The 15593-nt window shown below is 40.5% G+C and overlaps 1 protein-coding gene across 6 annotated transcripts in view; it reads left to right on the top strand.

Moving 5' to 3' along the window:
- The window catches only part of dennd5b (DENN/MADD domain containing 5B), a 93863-nt gene that overhangs the window by 21903 nt on the left and 56367 nt on the right, over nt 1-15593 (top strand). For 4 of the 6 annotated variants that reach the window (XM_085138798.1, XM_085138797.1, XM_085138800.1 and 1 more), the window contains exon 2: nt 13822-13881. The exons of the other annotated variants lie outside the window; for them this stretch is intronic. In XM_085138798.1, coding sequence (XP_084994924.1) covers nt 13822-13881 — 60 coding nt within the window. The remainder of the gene's footprint in view (nt 1-13821; nt 13882-15593) is intronic. 6 annotated transcript variants of the gene reach the window in all.

Below are 15593 nucleotides of genomic sequence, written 5' to 3'. Positions count from 1 at the left end.
CGTCTACATATGATAGACTTTGTGTAGAAAGGGGCTCATTTACATGAGATATTCAGGATATTCAAGATGGATCCTTTTTTATGTATTATGCTGTAGTATGAGACATAAAAGCCTCGAGGTTTAAGAATAGTGACAGGTGCAGCGCAGCTTCCAAATCCATGGGTGCACACCTTTCATGCTGGAGGTGAGATGCTGACAGCGTCTTCATAGTTCGGCACAGAGGAACAAAGCCCATCACTCATGCTCCCTGACTGTGGTCCCACACACACACACACACACACACACACACACACACACACACACACACAGTGGGCCATCTGATTACCTGGTTGCCAGGGCAATAGGCTCCATATGCATTATTCATCAGTGTCTGGGGAGAACATGATTATGCTGTTTATCTTGTATTTATGTGTGTGTGTGTGTGTGTGTGTGTGTGTGTGTGTGTGTGTGTAGGAACATGTTTTATCTCACTTGTCTATATGTATTCCAGCGATTTCTTCCTGGGGCCTATTTCATGTAATCAGAGGGACTTTTAAATAATTTGTGGGTCTGATGTTGCTTTGTGTGTCACATAGTATCCTTGCTCTTACACTTTGGGGTTGGAAATCCTTGTGGAAGAGTGAATTGGCTGTTTGTTTGTCGATTAATGAAAATTCTTGTGATACCTGTCAGGAGAAGATTAGATAAAGAAGCATTTAATTGTCCCACAGGGGAATTTTCACATTATTCCAGCAGCAAAGTGGACAGAGCAGGAATAAATAGATGCAGCATAAAAATGTACACTATACAAGGTAGAAGAAATATATTTTAAATAAACGTATCTGTATGTATACACAGTGTTCAGGAACAAGGAACACACCAAGTCAACTAAACTTGATCTGATCAATAAAACAGATGCACCCACCCCCCTCAGTTTTTTTTACTTTTTCTAATAATATTAATTAAATTATCAATGTTGTCAGTTTTGAAGTAAAGGCAGTGATTGGCTTGGTCTTTCACAGTCGTTAGTCTTTATTTTTTTAATTTTAGCATAACTTATACCACAGTTTATTCATTTTTCCATGATGCCTTTCTTCTGCAGTGATTAAATTATTTATGTGTTTTAGGTGATGTGCTGTTGAACCCCTTTTTTATTGGCATGTTCTAAGGTATATTTTATTTTCATTATCTGTACATTACCACTGTATGTTTTGGGGGCGCCAGGTCCGTCCAGCATCCTCCAACTTACCACAAGGTAGTGATCGGCTGACAGCTCAGCTCCTCTCTTCACCCACGTATCCAGAACATGCAGCCATGTGATAACCTCATAAATCGTTGGGGTTTTTAAATGTTAGGTTTCATGCATGACGAGTCTAGCCAATGTGTTTGAGTTCCTATGCAACTCTCATCAGCATCATTAATATATAACCTAGACCAGCGGTCCCCAACCTTTTTTGCGCCACAGACCGGTTTATGCCCGACAATATTTTCACGGACCGGCCTTTAAGGTGTCGTGGATAAATACAACAAAATAAAACTAGTACCGGTACAGAAAAAAAGAAGATTTATTCATAACACACGTGAAAAGACCAAGGAAAACCGAGTAAACGATAAAAACGATAACAAAATAACGCTGAAAACCGATAAAAACCCTGAAAACTATACATTTCACACCTGAGCCTCAACTCGCGCAGCCCGGTACCAAACGACTCACGGACCGGTACCAGTCCGAGGCCCGGGGGTTGGGGACCGCTGACCTAGACAATAAAGGTCCAACAACTGATGCCTGTAAAATCTCAGTTTTATTTTTCACAAAAGGGAAAAAACAACAAAAATTTACTAATCATAAGGAGACTTTTTTAAAACTCTTTTTTTGCGTTTACGTGTGGACGAGGAATACAGAGTTTGTCACGCAACGTCAAAGGTATGTGCCTTTATTCACGTCACGCTGTGCGCCACGTTATTGTTTGCAGAATGGCAGATAGAAACAAAATACTGTTAATCTGACTGTCTGCAGGTTTTACACGCTTACATATACAAACGCAGTTACTGTCCCTCCATTTACAAAGGCGTCACGGTGTGATTATTTTACTGTAGTTGTTTTTTTCCTGTGTAATAATATTCAACATTGCTGTCAATACATTTTTCAAAAAATGCCTCTCTGTGCAAAATGGGTTCAACAACATAAACAGCTGTGTTTGGGGGAACCGGGGGAACAAATTGCTGCAGGATCAGCCTGATGTTATTTGTATCCAGCTGTAACTTTACTGTATAAAGAGTTAACATCTCCAAAATGTCAGGAGTAGTCATTACAAGTGTTTGTGAACTAAAAATCAAGAATGTGGGATCCTGTTTGTCCGTGATTTAAACAGCCCAGCGCTGCTCCTGACGAAGGGAAAACCAATCCTGCAGGGAGACCTACCTCGGCACTTGTGCAGGTGAAGCCAAAGGGAAGATATGCTTCAACATATTTTCTAGTCTTTGGCTTAGAATGAAGTTGGTTTGGAAACATATTCAGTGATGCTTCAGCTCCTGCTTTGCGTTTGTGTGGGCGCCCGTCAAAAACCTGTCCATGATGCTAGCAGTGAACAAACGTTCCTTTTCTTTTTTTTTCCTTTTTCATACCGCCCCCCCCTGCAATGGCCCGAGGCAAAGTGTGGGGCCCACCCCCTAAGAGGGGGTGGGCCCCACACTTTGGGAAGTTCTGACTTAACCTGAGGGGAGGGTGTGACAACAGAGTTATCAGTGGATAATGAAAAGGTCTGGTTGGGACTTTGGTTAAAAGTGACTGAGTAAGCGAGTATAATAACTTGTTAGCTAATGACTATACTCGCACTTAGAATGACCAAAGTTGGACTTGATATTTTATTTAGCATGGCCAATAATGAGAGCAAATGAAGTCATCAAGTGTTTGGTTTGGGCTGAGGACGGTTTCCTAGACTTCTTGCAGCCACAAGTGGCTGCTTTGTTTGCAGTTTATGGCTCTCAGTATTCAGTATTCAGGACGGAGCAGAACAACAGTCATATTAAGCTGAATTAGTTCACAGTCAGGCTTTTAAGTCATAGTCAGAACTGAGGCTTGTTAATCCTCTGCATCAATCTCACAGAGGTTGACCGACTAATGCAAATGCATCTTTTTGCTGTGTAGTCAGCTGTGGGAAGATTGTTTTATGTTTTTTTTAAGAAATCTTGTTATTTTTAGGGCAAAGTTGTTTTTATGAACCTCTGTTCACTATGTAAATATAATCCACATATACACAACCCACTGTATATTACCTTAGCTCTGCAGTTTTAGTACTTTTTAATTGTTGCTGTATTTGCTAACCTGGGACATGAGCTGAGCGAACAGAGACAAACAGAAAGAGGCACCATGATGTAATAAAGAGATAATGCCAGCAAGCACTGTGTATGTGGTTTTCCTGCCACACGGCAGAAGAAGAACAGTTCACTCCACTTCTTACTACCCAATGATTGAACTAAGTGACGCCGGATTTTTACAGAATGACTGGAGAGACTTTCGGTTCAGGCCTTGTGATGTCAGCATGCAAAGGGGAAAAGAAAATGCAAAATGATGACGACATGGCTTTTTGTGGACAGGCCACACTTGTAAATAACTACACAATTAAATCTTTTTAGTGGATGTGTGTATGCATTAGCATCCTTTTTGTGTGTGTGTGTGGGGGGGGGGGGGCTTCTATTGTGGACAGTATTCAAACATCGATGTATTAGAAGAACAAAGGAATGCTGTGAGCTATTTCAGTGTAATGTCACAACAATGTCACACAATTAAAATAACTTTCATTATCATTTACATATATACCTGTAAAGTGTGCAAACTGCATTCTGTTCATGTCTCTTTCATGTTGCTTTTGTGGGTGATGTCCCTGTTTTTAGAGCTTCATTAGAAAGGACCTGTTTCACTGTTTGGTTGCCACACTTTGTACCTAAGGTAGAAGGTTACACCTTTATTTTATTTTATTTTTTTTAAAGACATTACAGTTTGCTTGCTTTGTAGAGGTGGGAATCACCATACATCCCACGATACGATATTATCACAATACTTAACGCACGATACGATATTATTGCAATTTTTTAAAATATTTTGCGATATTCAGATTCTGTACATAAAGGTAAACTTTATCAATATTCATTTTCTCTAATATCAAAGTCTCACACTCAGTCTTTCTCTCATTTCAGTTTGATTGTTGACAAACTGAACGGTTTGTATTACAGTCTAGTCCAACTTAACTGAATCAACCATCTGGTACAATTATAGCTATTCTGAACTATGCAGTTTATGAAAACTATGCAGCCCCTTCAGCAACTGAAGAATTTGAAAGTAAATTAAAACAAAATATAATTTTACATTAAATAAAAAAGTTTTAAACTTAATTAAAATAAAACATGTCTTAAATTAAAATAAGTAAACTGTCATGTTTATTGCTGCCAAAAACAAGTTAAATACATTTGGACAGTGAAGGAATGTCAGGATTCTTGCTCAGAAAAAGGATCAACATGCTCTGAAGTCAGAGCACAAAAACCTTTTTTGTAACAAAATATCAATTTCTGCTGTCCCTGTATCGATACATTATTAGCAAACAAAACATCACCATACTACACAGTATCCATTTTTTCCCCCACCCCTATTGCTTTGCAACATTTTCTACTAAAAATAACCAAAGACTGACAAAAACAAGAAGTCTATGATCTCGACACAGTATTCACGTGTAGCATTGTTGTTACATTACAATTCTACAAAGAGATAACATCCTTCAGTTGTCATAAAATCCAAACAGTTCATGCTTTGTTTTAAAGATATGATCGATGAAAAGCAGATTACTCTAACTCTATAATCAAAGTCGATCATTAAGGCAACAGCTCAGCACTACAACTTCAGGAAGAAACAAACACAGTAGTAGTGTTTGCACATGTGTTGTATCAGTAAAAGCAGACAAGTATCAGAATAGACAGGACAGAGGAGGAAGCTGCAGCGGTGCACACTAATGCATGTTCTAGAGTTACATAATACTGATGGCGACGTGTAACTGTGCATCTGTGTCACTGATTGGCTGATGCACAGCTACAGATCATGCTCCAGCAGTGAGGGAAAAAGGTCAGATAAGAGTATAGTGTTGTAGAGAGAACAGCAAATGCTCATAGCGTGAACTTCAGTCTATTGTAGCACGTAAGCAGCTAAAGGTCGTTGAAAAGTTTTTAAAATGTTGAATTTAAAACAAAGAAAAGGAACAAAATGTTAGTTGCACATAGTGTGTAAAAACAAACAAACCAACAAACAAGTATGAGTGTTTTTGTGCGACTCTCTCATCCACATTCAATCACATCAATCTAACACGCTAACCAAACGGCCGAGTTCAGGGGTGTCCAAACTTCTTGCAAAGAGGGCCAAATTTTATAGTGAATTTTATAAGTGAAGATGCCCGGGGGCCAATGGTTCCTTCTGACACTTTTTTCCATAACAAAGTTACATGAAAACATAATGAAGAACAATTTTAATAGTCTTTACCTTTATTTTGAAAATGGAAATGTACCTAAATAAAAGCCACTCAGGCAAACATGAACAACTCTAAAGACACAATTGTGCCTTTCATTTATATCTGGAGTCAGATAACATTGAACAAACTGTATAGTCAAAGGAGCTTGCAAAGAAAAGCGTCTGGACTTCTTTAAGTTACTTGAAGACGTTTCACCTCTCATCCGAGAGGCTTCTTCAGTTCTAAGGTCAAATGGTGGAGAGTCCCAGATATAACCCTAGTGGGAGTGTCCCCCCACAGAGGGACAAAAGGACCCCCTGATGATCCTCTAATCGCCTGAGCCAAGGTGTGGAACTGGGTGTGGGTCCCAATCAGCCAGAGTTTCGGGTGGGTTCATTGTGAAACCTGGCCCCATACAAAGATCACTACTCTCCTCAGTGACAACAATACCTACGAAGCCTTAAAGCGAGACCCCACAAGCAGCTACAAAAAGAAAGTTATAGCTTGCCTTCAAGACTTGGAAAAGGACAAAATCATTGACCGCCTTACTTATCACCGCCTTTACCCAGGGGATGCCATACCCTGCATTTACGGACTTCCAAAAATCCACAAGGAAGCTGTCCCTACTCAGACCGATAGTCAGTAGCATAAACTCAGCCACTTATAACATTGCAAAACACCTTGCTACCATCCTTGCTCCTCTCGTGGGGAACACCCCACACCATATCAAGAACTCCACCGATTTCACTGACAAGGTCCAGAAACTTACCCTGGATCCAGATGAAACCATAGTGTCCTTTGATGTAGTCTCTCTCTTCACTTGCATACCCACCACGGAGGCAGTGGAGACTGTCAGAAAACGACTACAAGAAGACAACTCCTTGGAGGACAGGACCAACTTCACACCCGATCAGATTTGCACACTGTTAGACCTCTGCCTCACCACCACATATTTCAAATACAACGAAGGCTATTACAGACAAAAACATGGCTGTGCCATGGGCTCCCCCGTGTCACCTATTGTAGCCAACCTTTACATGGAGGAAGTGGAAAGGAAGGCTCTTGGCTCTTTCAAAGGAAGAGTACCCAGGCACTGGTACAGATATGTAGACGACACCTGGGTCAAAATCAAGACACAAGAAGTGGAATCCTTCACTGCGCACATCAACGCGGTGGATAAAAACATCAAGTTCACCAGGGAAGACACGAAGGACGACTGTTTGCCTTTCCTGGACTGCGCTGTGCACATTGAAGAGAATGGCAACCTCAACATCGAAGTTTACCGGAAGCCCACACACACGGACCAGTACCTCCTGTTTGACTCCCATCACCCTCTGGAACACAAACTTGGAGTAATTAGGACCCTACACCACCGGGCAGAACATGTTCCCTCTAAGCCTGAAGGGAAAAAAGAAGGAACACACACATGTAAAGGAAGCACTCAAAACGTGCGGCTATCCTAAATGGGCATTTTTAAAGTCAGCAAAGAGGCACAGAAAAGAAGATCAGACACCAGCGAGGGAGGATAAGAAGGACAGGCGCAACAACATTGTCATCCCCTATGTAGCCGGTGTATCAGAGAAACTCAGGAGGGTTTTCTCCAAGCATGACATCCCGGTGTACTTCAGACCCAGCAACACACTCAGACAAAAACTGGTTCACCCGAAAGACAAAACGCCAAAACACAGACTTAACAATGTGGTGTATGCCGTACAGTGCAGCAAGGAATGCCCAGACCTCTACATTGGAGAGACCAAACAGCCACTTCACAAGCGCATGGCACAACACAGAAGAGCCACCTCTACAGGACAAGACTCAGCAGTCCATCTGCATCTTAAGGATAAAGGACACTCTTTCGAGGATGCCAATGTTCACATTTTGGACAGAGAGGACAGATGGTTTGAAAGAGGAGTTAAAGAAGCCATCTATGTCCACTGTGAGCGACCATCTTTGAACAGAGGCGGTGGTTTACGACACCAACTCTCTGCCATCTATAATCCAGTTTTGAGATCCCTTCCCAGACGCCTTAACGCCCACTCACACCCTGGGCCATCTGACCTCAGGAATTCGCATGATAAGGTGGGGCCAGGTTTCACAATGAACCCACCCGAAACTCTGGCTGATTGGGACCCACACCCAGTTCCACACCTTGGCTCAGGCGATTAGAGGATCATCAGGGGGTCCTTTTGTCCCTCTGTGGGGGGACACTCCCACTAGGGTTATATCTGGGACTCTCCACCATTTGACCTTAGAACTGAAGAAGCCTCTCGGATGAGAGGTGAAACGTCTTCAAGTAACTTAAAGAAGTCCAGACGCTTTTCTTTGCAAGCTCCTTTGACTACGATGACCTGGATGACTGAGAACCTTCACAGACAACAAACTGTATAGAATACCCTAAATTTCCATGAGTTTGCAATATCTTCATGAACTCATGAACATTTAAACAGGAGTTATAAGTAATGAAAAGTGGTCTGTTATCAATAAAGTTTAAAAAAAAGTGCATTTTGCGCTTGACTTTTACAAGATCTTTCCAGAAGTTTTTCACATCAGATCTTTCAAATCTTCACAGGAAGATTACACAACTGGGAAGTTCACTTGCCACAAGAAATAAACACACATGTAAATATACACAATATGTACACAACACATGAAATAAGAGCATAACATCAACAGTTAAAACCAGATCTTAAGAGTTTAACAAAATACATTTCATTTTGTGAATTGCATTAGTGTGCTTTATTCTTTTTACTGTTCAGGAACACATGACTAATGCAGGGACGTCACTCCTGCTCTTCTGCGTGTTTTCGTTCTGTTTCTGGTTTGCAGTTGAATCAAATAATGGCTCATCATAGAGCTGGGCGATATATCGAGTTTTTAAAAAATATCGATATATTTTTATACGAGATATAAGATGTGACAATATCGTTTATATCGATATAGTCTATGTTACGTTATAACTATATTTGTGGAGCCGCAAGTTTGCCTCTCTTTCGTCCACTTTTGTCTTTATGCAACGTTACTCGGCCTCGCCCCTTCTCCCCCATCGCTTCACCTGCAGGAAGCGACAAGATGGACACGGCAAATCTCCGTTAACGAGTTACTGCGCATCGCTGGACACCGTCAACGCGTTAGCTAGCTAACCATGCTAACAAGCTAACCACGCTAACGCCATGCAGCCCAGAGGCGCTGCACAGCCTAAAATCCTTTCATTTTCTCAAAAGTTGACAGCGCGCCTTATGTATGAATTCTGGTTGTGCTTGATGGCCGCGAACCGATTTTATGTGGAACACAGCGCTCAGCAATCTGTCAAAAATGTTTTAGTACGACTTTGCTAAGCTACAGAGCTGCAGCGCTTCATGGATTGTCAGAGCATTACGGCTACCGAGGAGCCTCGCGGAGTGATACGTACTGTGCTTCAACGTAATATTACCCTACTGTGTATAAGGACCATAAATGGCACCTGTTAAGAGACGTGGTTACGAAGAGGATTTCAAACTCCAGGCTGTCAGTCACACAGTAGAAGTTGGGAACAGAGCAGCTGTGAAATCTGTCTTTGTTATTATGCTCAGCGTCTTTTAGTTTACATTTTGACTGCACAATTGTGAGCTTTTTGTTATGCACAAAAACAACATTGTTTTCTTTTATTTATGGAGCATTATTATTTAATAAATGTTCATAATTTATTTTTGAGTAAATTTTATGTACATCTATGCTCTATGTTAATAAAAGTGCCTGTGTGACATCTGGGACACAGCTTTGACTAAGAACTCTCTTTTTGTTCTTACTTTATGGCTTTAAAAAAAATATATCGAGATATATATCTTATATCGCCGTCCAGGTAAAAAATATCGAGATATGAATTTTGGGTCATATCGCCCAGCCCTAGCTCATCAGCACATCTCCTCATTTACCAAAGTTCTGCACAGGCCTGCTGATGAGACATCATTTGATTCAGCTGTGCTAAACCAGAAAGAGAACCAGAACATGCAGGATAGCAGCTCTCCAGTCATTTGGACATCCCTGCTCTAATGAGGGTGATACTGAGATCTAGATTTCAGTAAAGCGATCAGGTCTGGTTTGAGGGCAGTGGTTGAGATGCATAAAATATCAAGCAGGTGGGAGTCACTCATCCTGGATCTCATGACAGAGAATGTTTGCTCACACAAGTATTGGAACCAAATAAGCTCAGCATTTTCTTAGCAAGCGATCGCACTTCAGGAAACCTGTCTTTGTCCAGCTGCCGATAAAAGTCAACAAGAGAAGACTGCCGGTGTTTTCCACTCATCGTCACACTGCAGCTCAATGAGCTCCGGCTGAAGCTGCGGAGGAGCATCATCAGGGTCCACGGAGAAGGGAGACAAGAAAAGCAGCATGTCTTTTTCAATAGCTGCAAAGTCCTGAAAGCGTTTTTTAAATTCCCCAGAAAGAGACGCGATAGCTGTTGCGTAACTCTTCATGTGGACATTAATGTCCTCTGGGAAACTGTCAATAACGTCTTTCAAAGCTGGGAAGTGTGCGGTACAGGGCTCTGTTAGGGACAAGTGTCTTTGGAAAAGTTACAGTTTGGTTCCAAAGGCCTTGATGTGAGCGTATAGTTGGCTCCCCGCCGCGTCTTTTCCTTGAAGATTAACATTCAGCGCATTCAGATGCTTCGTAACGTCGACCAAAAAAGCCAGATTTGCCAGCCATACAGGATCACACAGTTCTTCCATTGGTTGTCCCTTCTCATCCAAAAACTGTCTGATTTCCTCTCTGAGAGAGAAAAATCGCTGTAGTGCAGACCACCTCACATCGTTGTGATAAATTACGTCACCGTATTCAGCCTGGATGTCGTGCAGAATCTGCTGAATCTGTCGGTGGTACAGAGCTTTAGAGCGACTGGTTTCATAACATCATCAAATTTGAGATGTTTGGCACAGAGAGCCTGCTGATGAATGATACAGTCAAGTTTAACAGCGTTACCTGCTTCTTCGCTGACTTTATTGCAGATCAGTGTGGACAATCCGCTTCGCTCACCAGCCACAGCAGGTGCACCATCAGTAATGATCCCAGAAACTTTACTCCATGGTAGCTTCACATCATCAACAGCTTCGCAAACAGAAATGAATAAATCCATTCCTCTGCTTTGACCCTTAAGGCTTTTGAGATCCAGCAGCTCCTCTGTCACGTTCATCTTGTCGTCGACTCCTCGTAAAAGAATCAGCAGTTGCGCGGTGTCAGATGCATCGGTGCTTTCATCGCAGGCTAATGAGAAATATCAAATCCACTCCTCTGTCCCTCAGCTGTCTGTGAATGTCTGAAGCAAACATTCAGAAATTCTTGCTTCCTCTCGGGGCAAATGTTCTCCACCATTTTCATGACACAGTCTTTGACAAACGTACCTTCACTGAAAGCTTTGCCATGTTTAGCTATTAACACTTCGTAGCTGGCTTTCGTGATATTTTCATGTGTCTCACAGGCCCGCGTGAAAAAATCGCTGTTGCAAAACCAGAGCAGCTTGGAGTTGCTTCACTTTCTCAGCGCGCTCACTCCCTGTTAGCTTGTTATATGTTGCAGCAAGTTTAGTCTCGTAGTGTCTCCTAATGTTGAAATCCTTAAACAAGGCAACAGTCTCTTTACAAATAAGACAAACACAACTGCCTCGAATTTTAAGTTTAAAAAAAGCAGAGCAGAGAAGGGCGGGCTCGCAGCTCAGGTGCAGGTAGCAGAAAAAAATGTGCTGCCACCATGTGGTGAAAAAGGGAATTGCATTTTTAAAGTCATGAAGAAAGTGAGCCGTAAATAATACATAATTAGACTGAAGCTGCGGGCCATGTGAAATCTGATGGCCCGCGGGCCGGACTTTGGACATGCCTGGCCTAGTTGATGTCAGTTTTCATCTGTTGTTTTGTGTTAAATTTGTAGATGAGCTAATTCCTAATAACTTAGCTAATTTACAAAAGTGCGTCCTCTAATCTGTGATCCAATATAATTTCCAACCTTAGTAGATCTGCTAGAATGTTGCATCAGTGCAAATTATTTGTTGGGGAAGAAAGTGCTGTTGGTATTTACAAAGTGAGGGTAGTGACAAGTTTGCAGATGTGGGGACTCCTTTAGCAAGCCAAAATATCAGGAGGAGAACTGAAGTGTGCAAACTGGTTTATTAATGTTGTGTTGATATTTAACGCCAAAAACGTCTTTAAAAAAGCAGCAGAGACTTAAGAAGGCATGCTAGAACAGCGGTCCCCAACCCCCGGCCTCGGACCGGTACCGGTCCGTGAGTCGTTTGGTACCGGGCCGCGAGAGTTGAGGCTCAGGTGTGAAATGTATAGTTTTCAGGGTTTTTATCGGTTTTCAGCGTTATTTTGTTATCGTTTTTATCGTTAACTCGGTTTTCCTGGGTCTTTTCACGTGTGTTATGAATAAATCTTCTTTTTTTCGGTACCGGTACTAGTTTTATTTTGTTGTATTTATCCGCGACACCTTAAAGGCCGGTCCGTGAAAATATTGTCGGGCATAAACCGGTCCGTGGCGCAAAAAAGGTTGGAGACCACTGTGCTAGAAGACAGCAAACTTTGATTTTATTTTAGTCATAGTCTTTTGACTAAACTGTAATTTAGTTTTAGTAATAATTTAGGCATCTAAATTATTTTAGCTTTAGTCTAGTTTTAGGTAACCAAAGTAAGATTATCGTTCACTAAATCTGATTTCATTAAAATATAAAATGTAAAAGTTTGTTGTATTTTTACACATTTTTCTAAACAACCTGTGGCTTCTGTGGCAGAAACTTCGTTCCCTGCACAGTCGGGCTAAAAGCAAAATGGCTGAAGAATCAAACAGAAGGATTACGATGTTGACCTCATCCTGAACATTTTAAGTTTTTTTTAATACAATTATTTTTATTTTTTTATTGAGCGTCAGGAATGTAATTCAAAGATATGCATGTAACAAAGTCACAATGCTCCTTTTTATATATGTACCCACCCAAAGAACATATTGGACACAATCCAGAGAGACAGAAAAATAAATAAATTAATTAATTTAATTAAATTAATTTAAATGAGGTACATCAACATTCACCATATATAAAGATGTGCACTTAAAAGGCAATAGTTTGCACAAAATTAATCACCTTCACAACAATAAGGGTATACGGTAGCTGCCAAGTGAGTATCATATGGTAATGGTTTTAATTTTCTCTAAATGTTTTAGCAAAGTATCCCAAACGGCAAACAATCTCTCCTTCGAGCCCTTGAGAGTATACTTATTTTCTCCAGCTGTATAAATCGTGGCAGGTCACTGAACCACAGAGCTGCTTTGGGTGGCTTTTGTGACTTCCAATGCAATAACATCCTTCTGCGCGCAAGCAGTGTAGTCAAAGTGATTATGTTTCTGTAGCTTTTCCTTAATGTTGTATGTCCTCTATCTGTAACACCAAATATACCCATGTCTACACTGGATTGAAGCTCAACATTCAATGCTTCAGACAGTGTTTGGAAAATTGTTGACCAGACCAAAAATAAAGTTTAAAAAAAATTGTAATTAAAATTTTTTTTAAATTTGTTTTAATGTAGGACACAATGTCAAAATTGACAATTACCTTTTTTTCCATTATAATGACTCCACTGCTGCCACTGCCACATTTAACATACACGTTACATACACATGTATACACATGTATACACATATATGTCCTCTTAAATTAATATAAATAAATCCCTTCAGCTGAATATCATCTCTGCCATCAGCCACAGTTCTTGGCAGGTTGGGCATGTCACACTGAAATAAATTACTGCGACACTTTTTGTAAATCAACAACAACTAACCACGTCTATCAGCGCTACGTCACTCTTTAGAATAGAAAAACACTTAAACAGTCACTTTTATACGCTGTCAAATTTACATTACAGATATGAACTGTCATCTCTGTGGTCTCTCCTATGTGAAACTGGTTATTTGACTGCAATATAAATCTGGTATTACACTTGCTGCTTCTGTAGTTGTATTTTGGATATGCTGCTTGGTTTGACTCCAAAGAATGTGTTACTCACTTGCCCTAAACCTCGAGTTTCACCGACAGCTTCAAAAAGAGGTCATTAACATGAATCTAAGCATTTTAGTTTAATCTCTTGTTTCTGTTTTGTAATGTTCGACTGCTTATTAGGAAAAAAGTGTCGTTTTACAATGTTACCGCTTCCATTTGAAGCATGTGTGTTGCATCCTTAATGGCATGCTATCATCTATTGTGTCATGTTCATGCTTACCTCATTTTCATGCATTTAATTTGCTTTTCTGTGTCCACTTATTATGACATTGCGCTGTTTTTCTGTGTTTTTTGCTCCATGTCTTGCTGCATGTGGTTCACCTCTAGCTTTGCACCGGTGGCTAGAAGCAGACCGCCAAGGCAGGGATCCAGATACTGCATCTGCAGGTAAAACACACTGCCTGTACTCCTCGATTCTGAGCTTACACTTCACATTATTTTCCTGCAAGCCAGCTTTGTTCTCACTCAACTGCTCTCTAAGTGTGTGTGATGTCAACCCTTTCATATAGTCAGTGGTCCGTAGGTGCGCATGCGCTGTCAAAATAAAAGACGCGCGCCAGATAAGAAGTTGCAACGCGTGTTTGCGTACATACGATTTTCTGGAGGAGGACAGACATTTGTTTAGAACTCTCAAAGATGTCGAAGGAGCTCCTTTAAGCAATTACTGTGATGTTCCTCCACCTCCAAAGAAATGTCAGGACGAGTCCGAAACGCAAAAGAAGCGCGTATTCCTGGAAAAGTGGTTGCAGGAGGTGAGCTGGCTTCAAACAAATGCCAGCGGACCACTTATGTGCACCCCTGCATGTAGTATTAATTTTCAGCAACTTCCTTATGAGGAAAATAAACTGGACTGTTGTATATTCAAGTAAATATTTTATATAAATATATTTAGATAAACTAGGTGTGGGTGATATAGCCTCAAAATTATATGTTTTTAAAAATTGTTAATTTCAGTGATTGCAGGCAGCAGCATTTATTGATGCCATCAATCAGCTATTTTCCAAAGAGCTCACTGATGACAGATTATCTCATTTGAAGTATGAATCGATTACCAAACAGTGCCAGCGGCAGAGTATACGCCGTGACATGGGATACGTCAAAATAGCCTAGGTTCTGTTTTCCATTGAAATTTTTAAATAAAACTATGACATTACTGCTTAACACTTTAGTTTAACAAAAACAAAAACTAAAGTAACCTCACTGTGTAACTCTTTGGGAGCCTGCACAATATTGTCACATAGGAAATTAGAGAACAAATAAATTAGAGAATAAATAAGTAAATTTAAACTAATTAGAAATTTGAAAAAAGATCTTGCTGGTATGTTGTATCTTGGGTTAAGTTTTTAACCACTTGTTTAAAGCCCTGCTTGTTCATGCAGTTGCACCAGTAATTTCCATCCAAGCATCTTGTTTCTACCTTTAGTTCAAACAGATTTCTAGCATATTTTGCAAAGTAATGTTCTTTGTTTGCAGTCTGATTTTTTGCAGCTCCCAAAAAATTACGTGTCTCATGTGAGATGAGATGACACTTGTTTTGTATTATTGTACATGTTCTTCATATAATGCTGTGATCCAAACAGTCCCTTTCACCAGTTTACTACCTTTACTCATGGAATGAAAACTCAGTACAGCAAGTTCCACTTATTATACCAGTTGTTACTTATCAGCAATATTAGGCTAACAGCGTTAGCTATAAAACCTGTTACTCCCTTTGCATGTTTGAAATGGTCTTTCTGCACATCAGCAGCTTGTGATGATCTGTTCATACTTCACTGTGTTTCCTGAATTATGATGAGTTTCTCTGTGCAATTAAACACATCTGAATAGAACTAAGAAAATGTGTTTATCATGTAAACCATATTCATGATTATGTCCATTAAATCTTTTCGCAGTTTTAGTTTTAGGTTAATATTATTTACCAGCTTTAGGGAGTTTAAAGGCCAGCATTAAATTGTCCACATAGCACAGGGCGCATCGTACCACATATTTAGCTTCCAATTAAACTTTTGGCCCTTTTGGGGATAGAGAAATCATGTCAGTCCCTATCTGTTTGTGTTAGGCCAACATTCCTGTGCTTTGTAGATCCCCGTGGATCACCT

This window comes from Neolamprologus multifasciatus, chromosome 17, assembly GCF_963576455.1.
Source record: "Neolamprologus multifasciatus chromosome 17, fNeoMul1.2, whole genome shotgun sequence".
Lineage (NCBI taxonomy): Eukaryota > Metazoa > Chordata > Actinopteri > Cichliformes > Cichlidae > Neolamprologus > Neolamprologus multifasciatus.
This window is presented reverse-complemented; position numbering and strand designations above follow the sequence as displayed.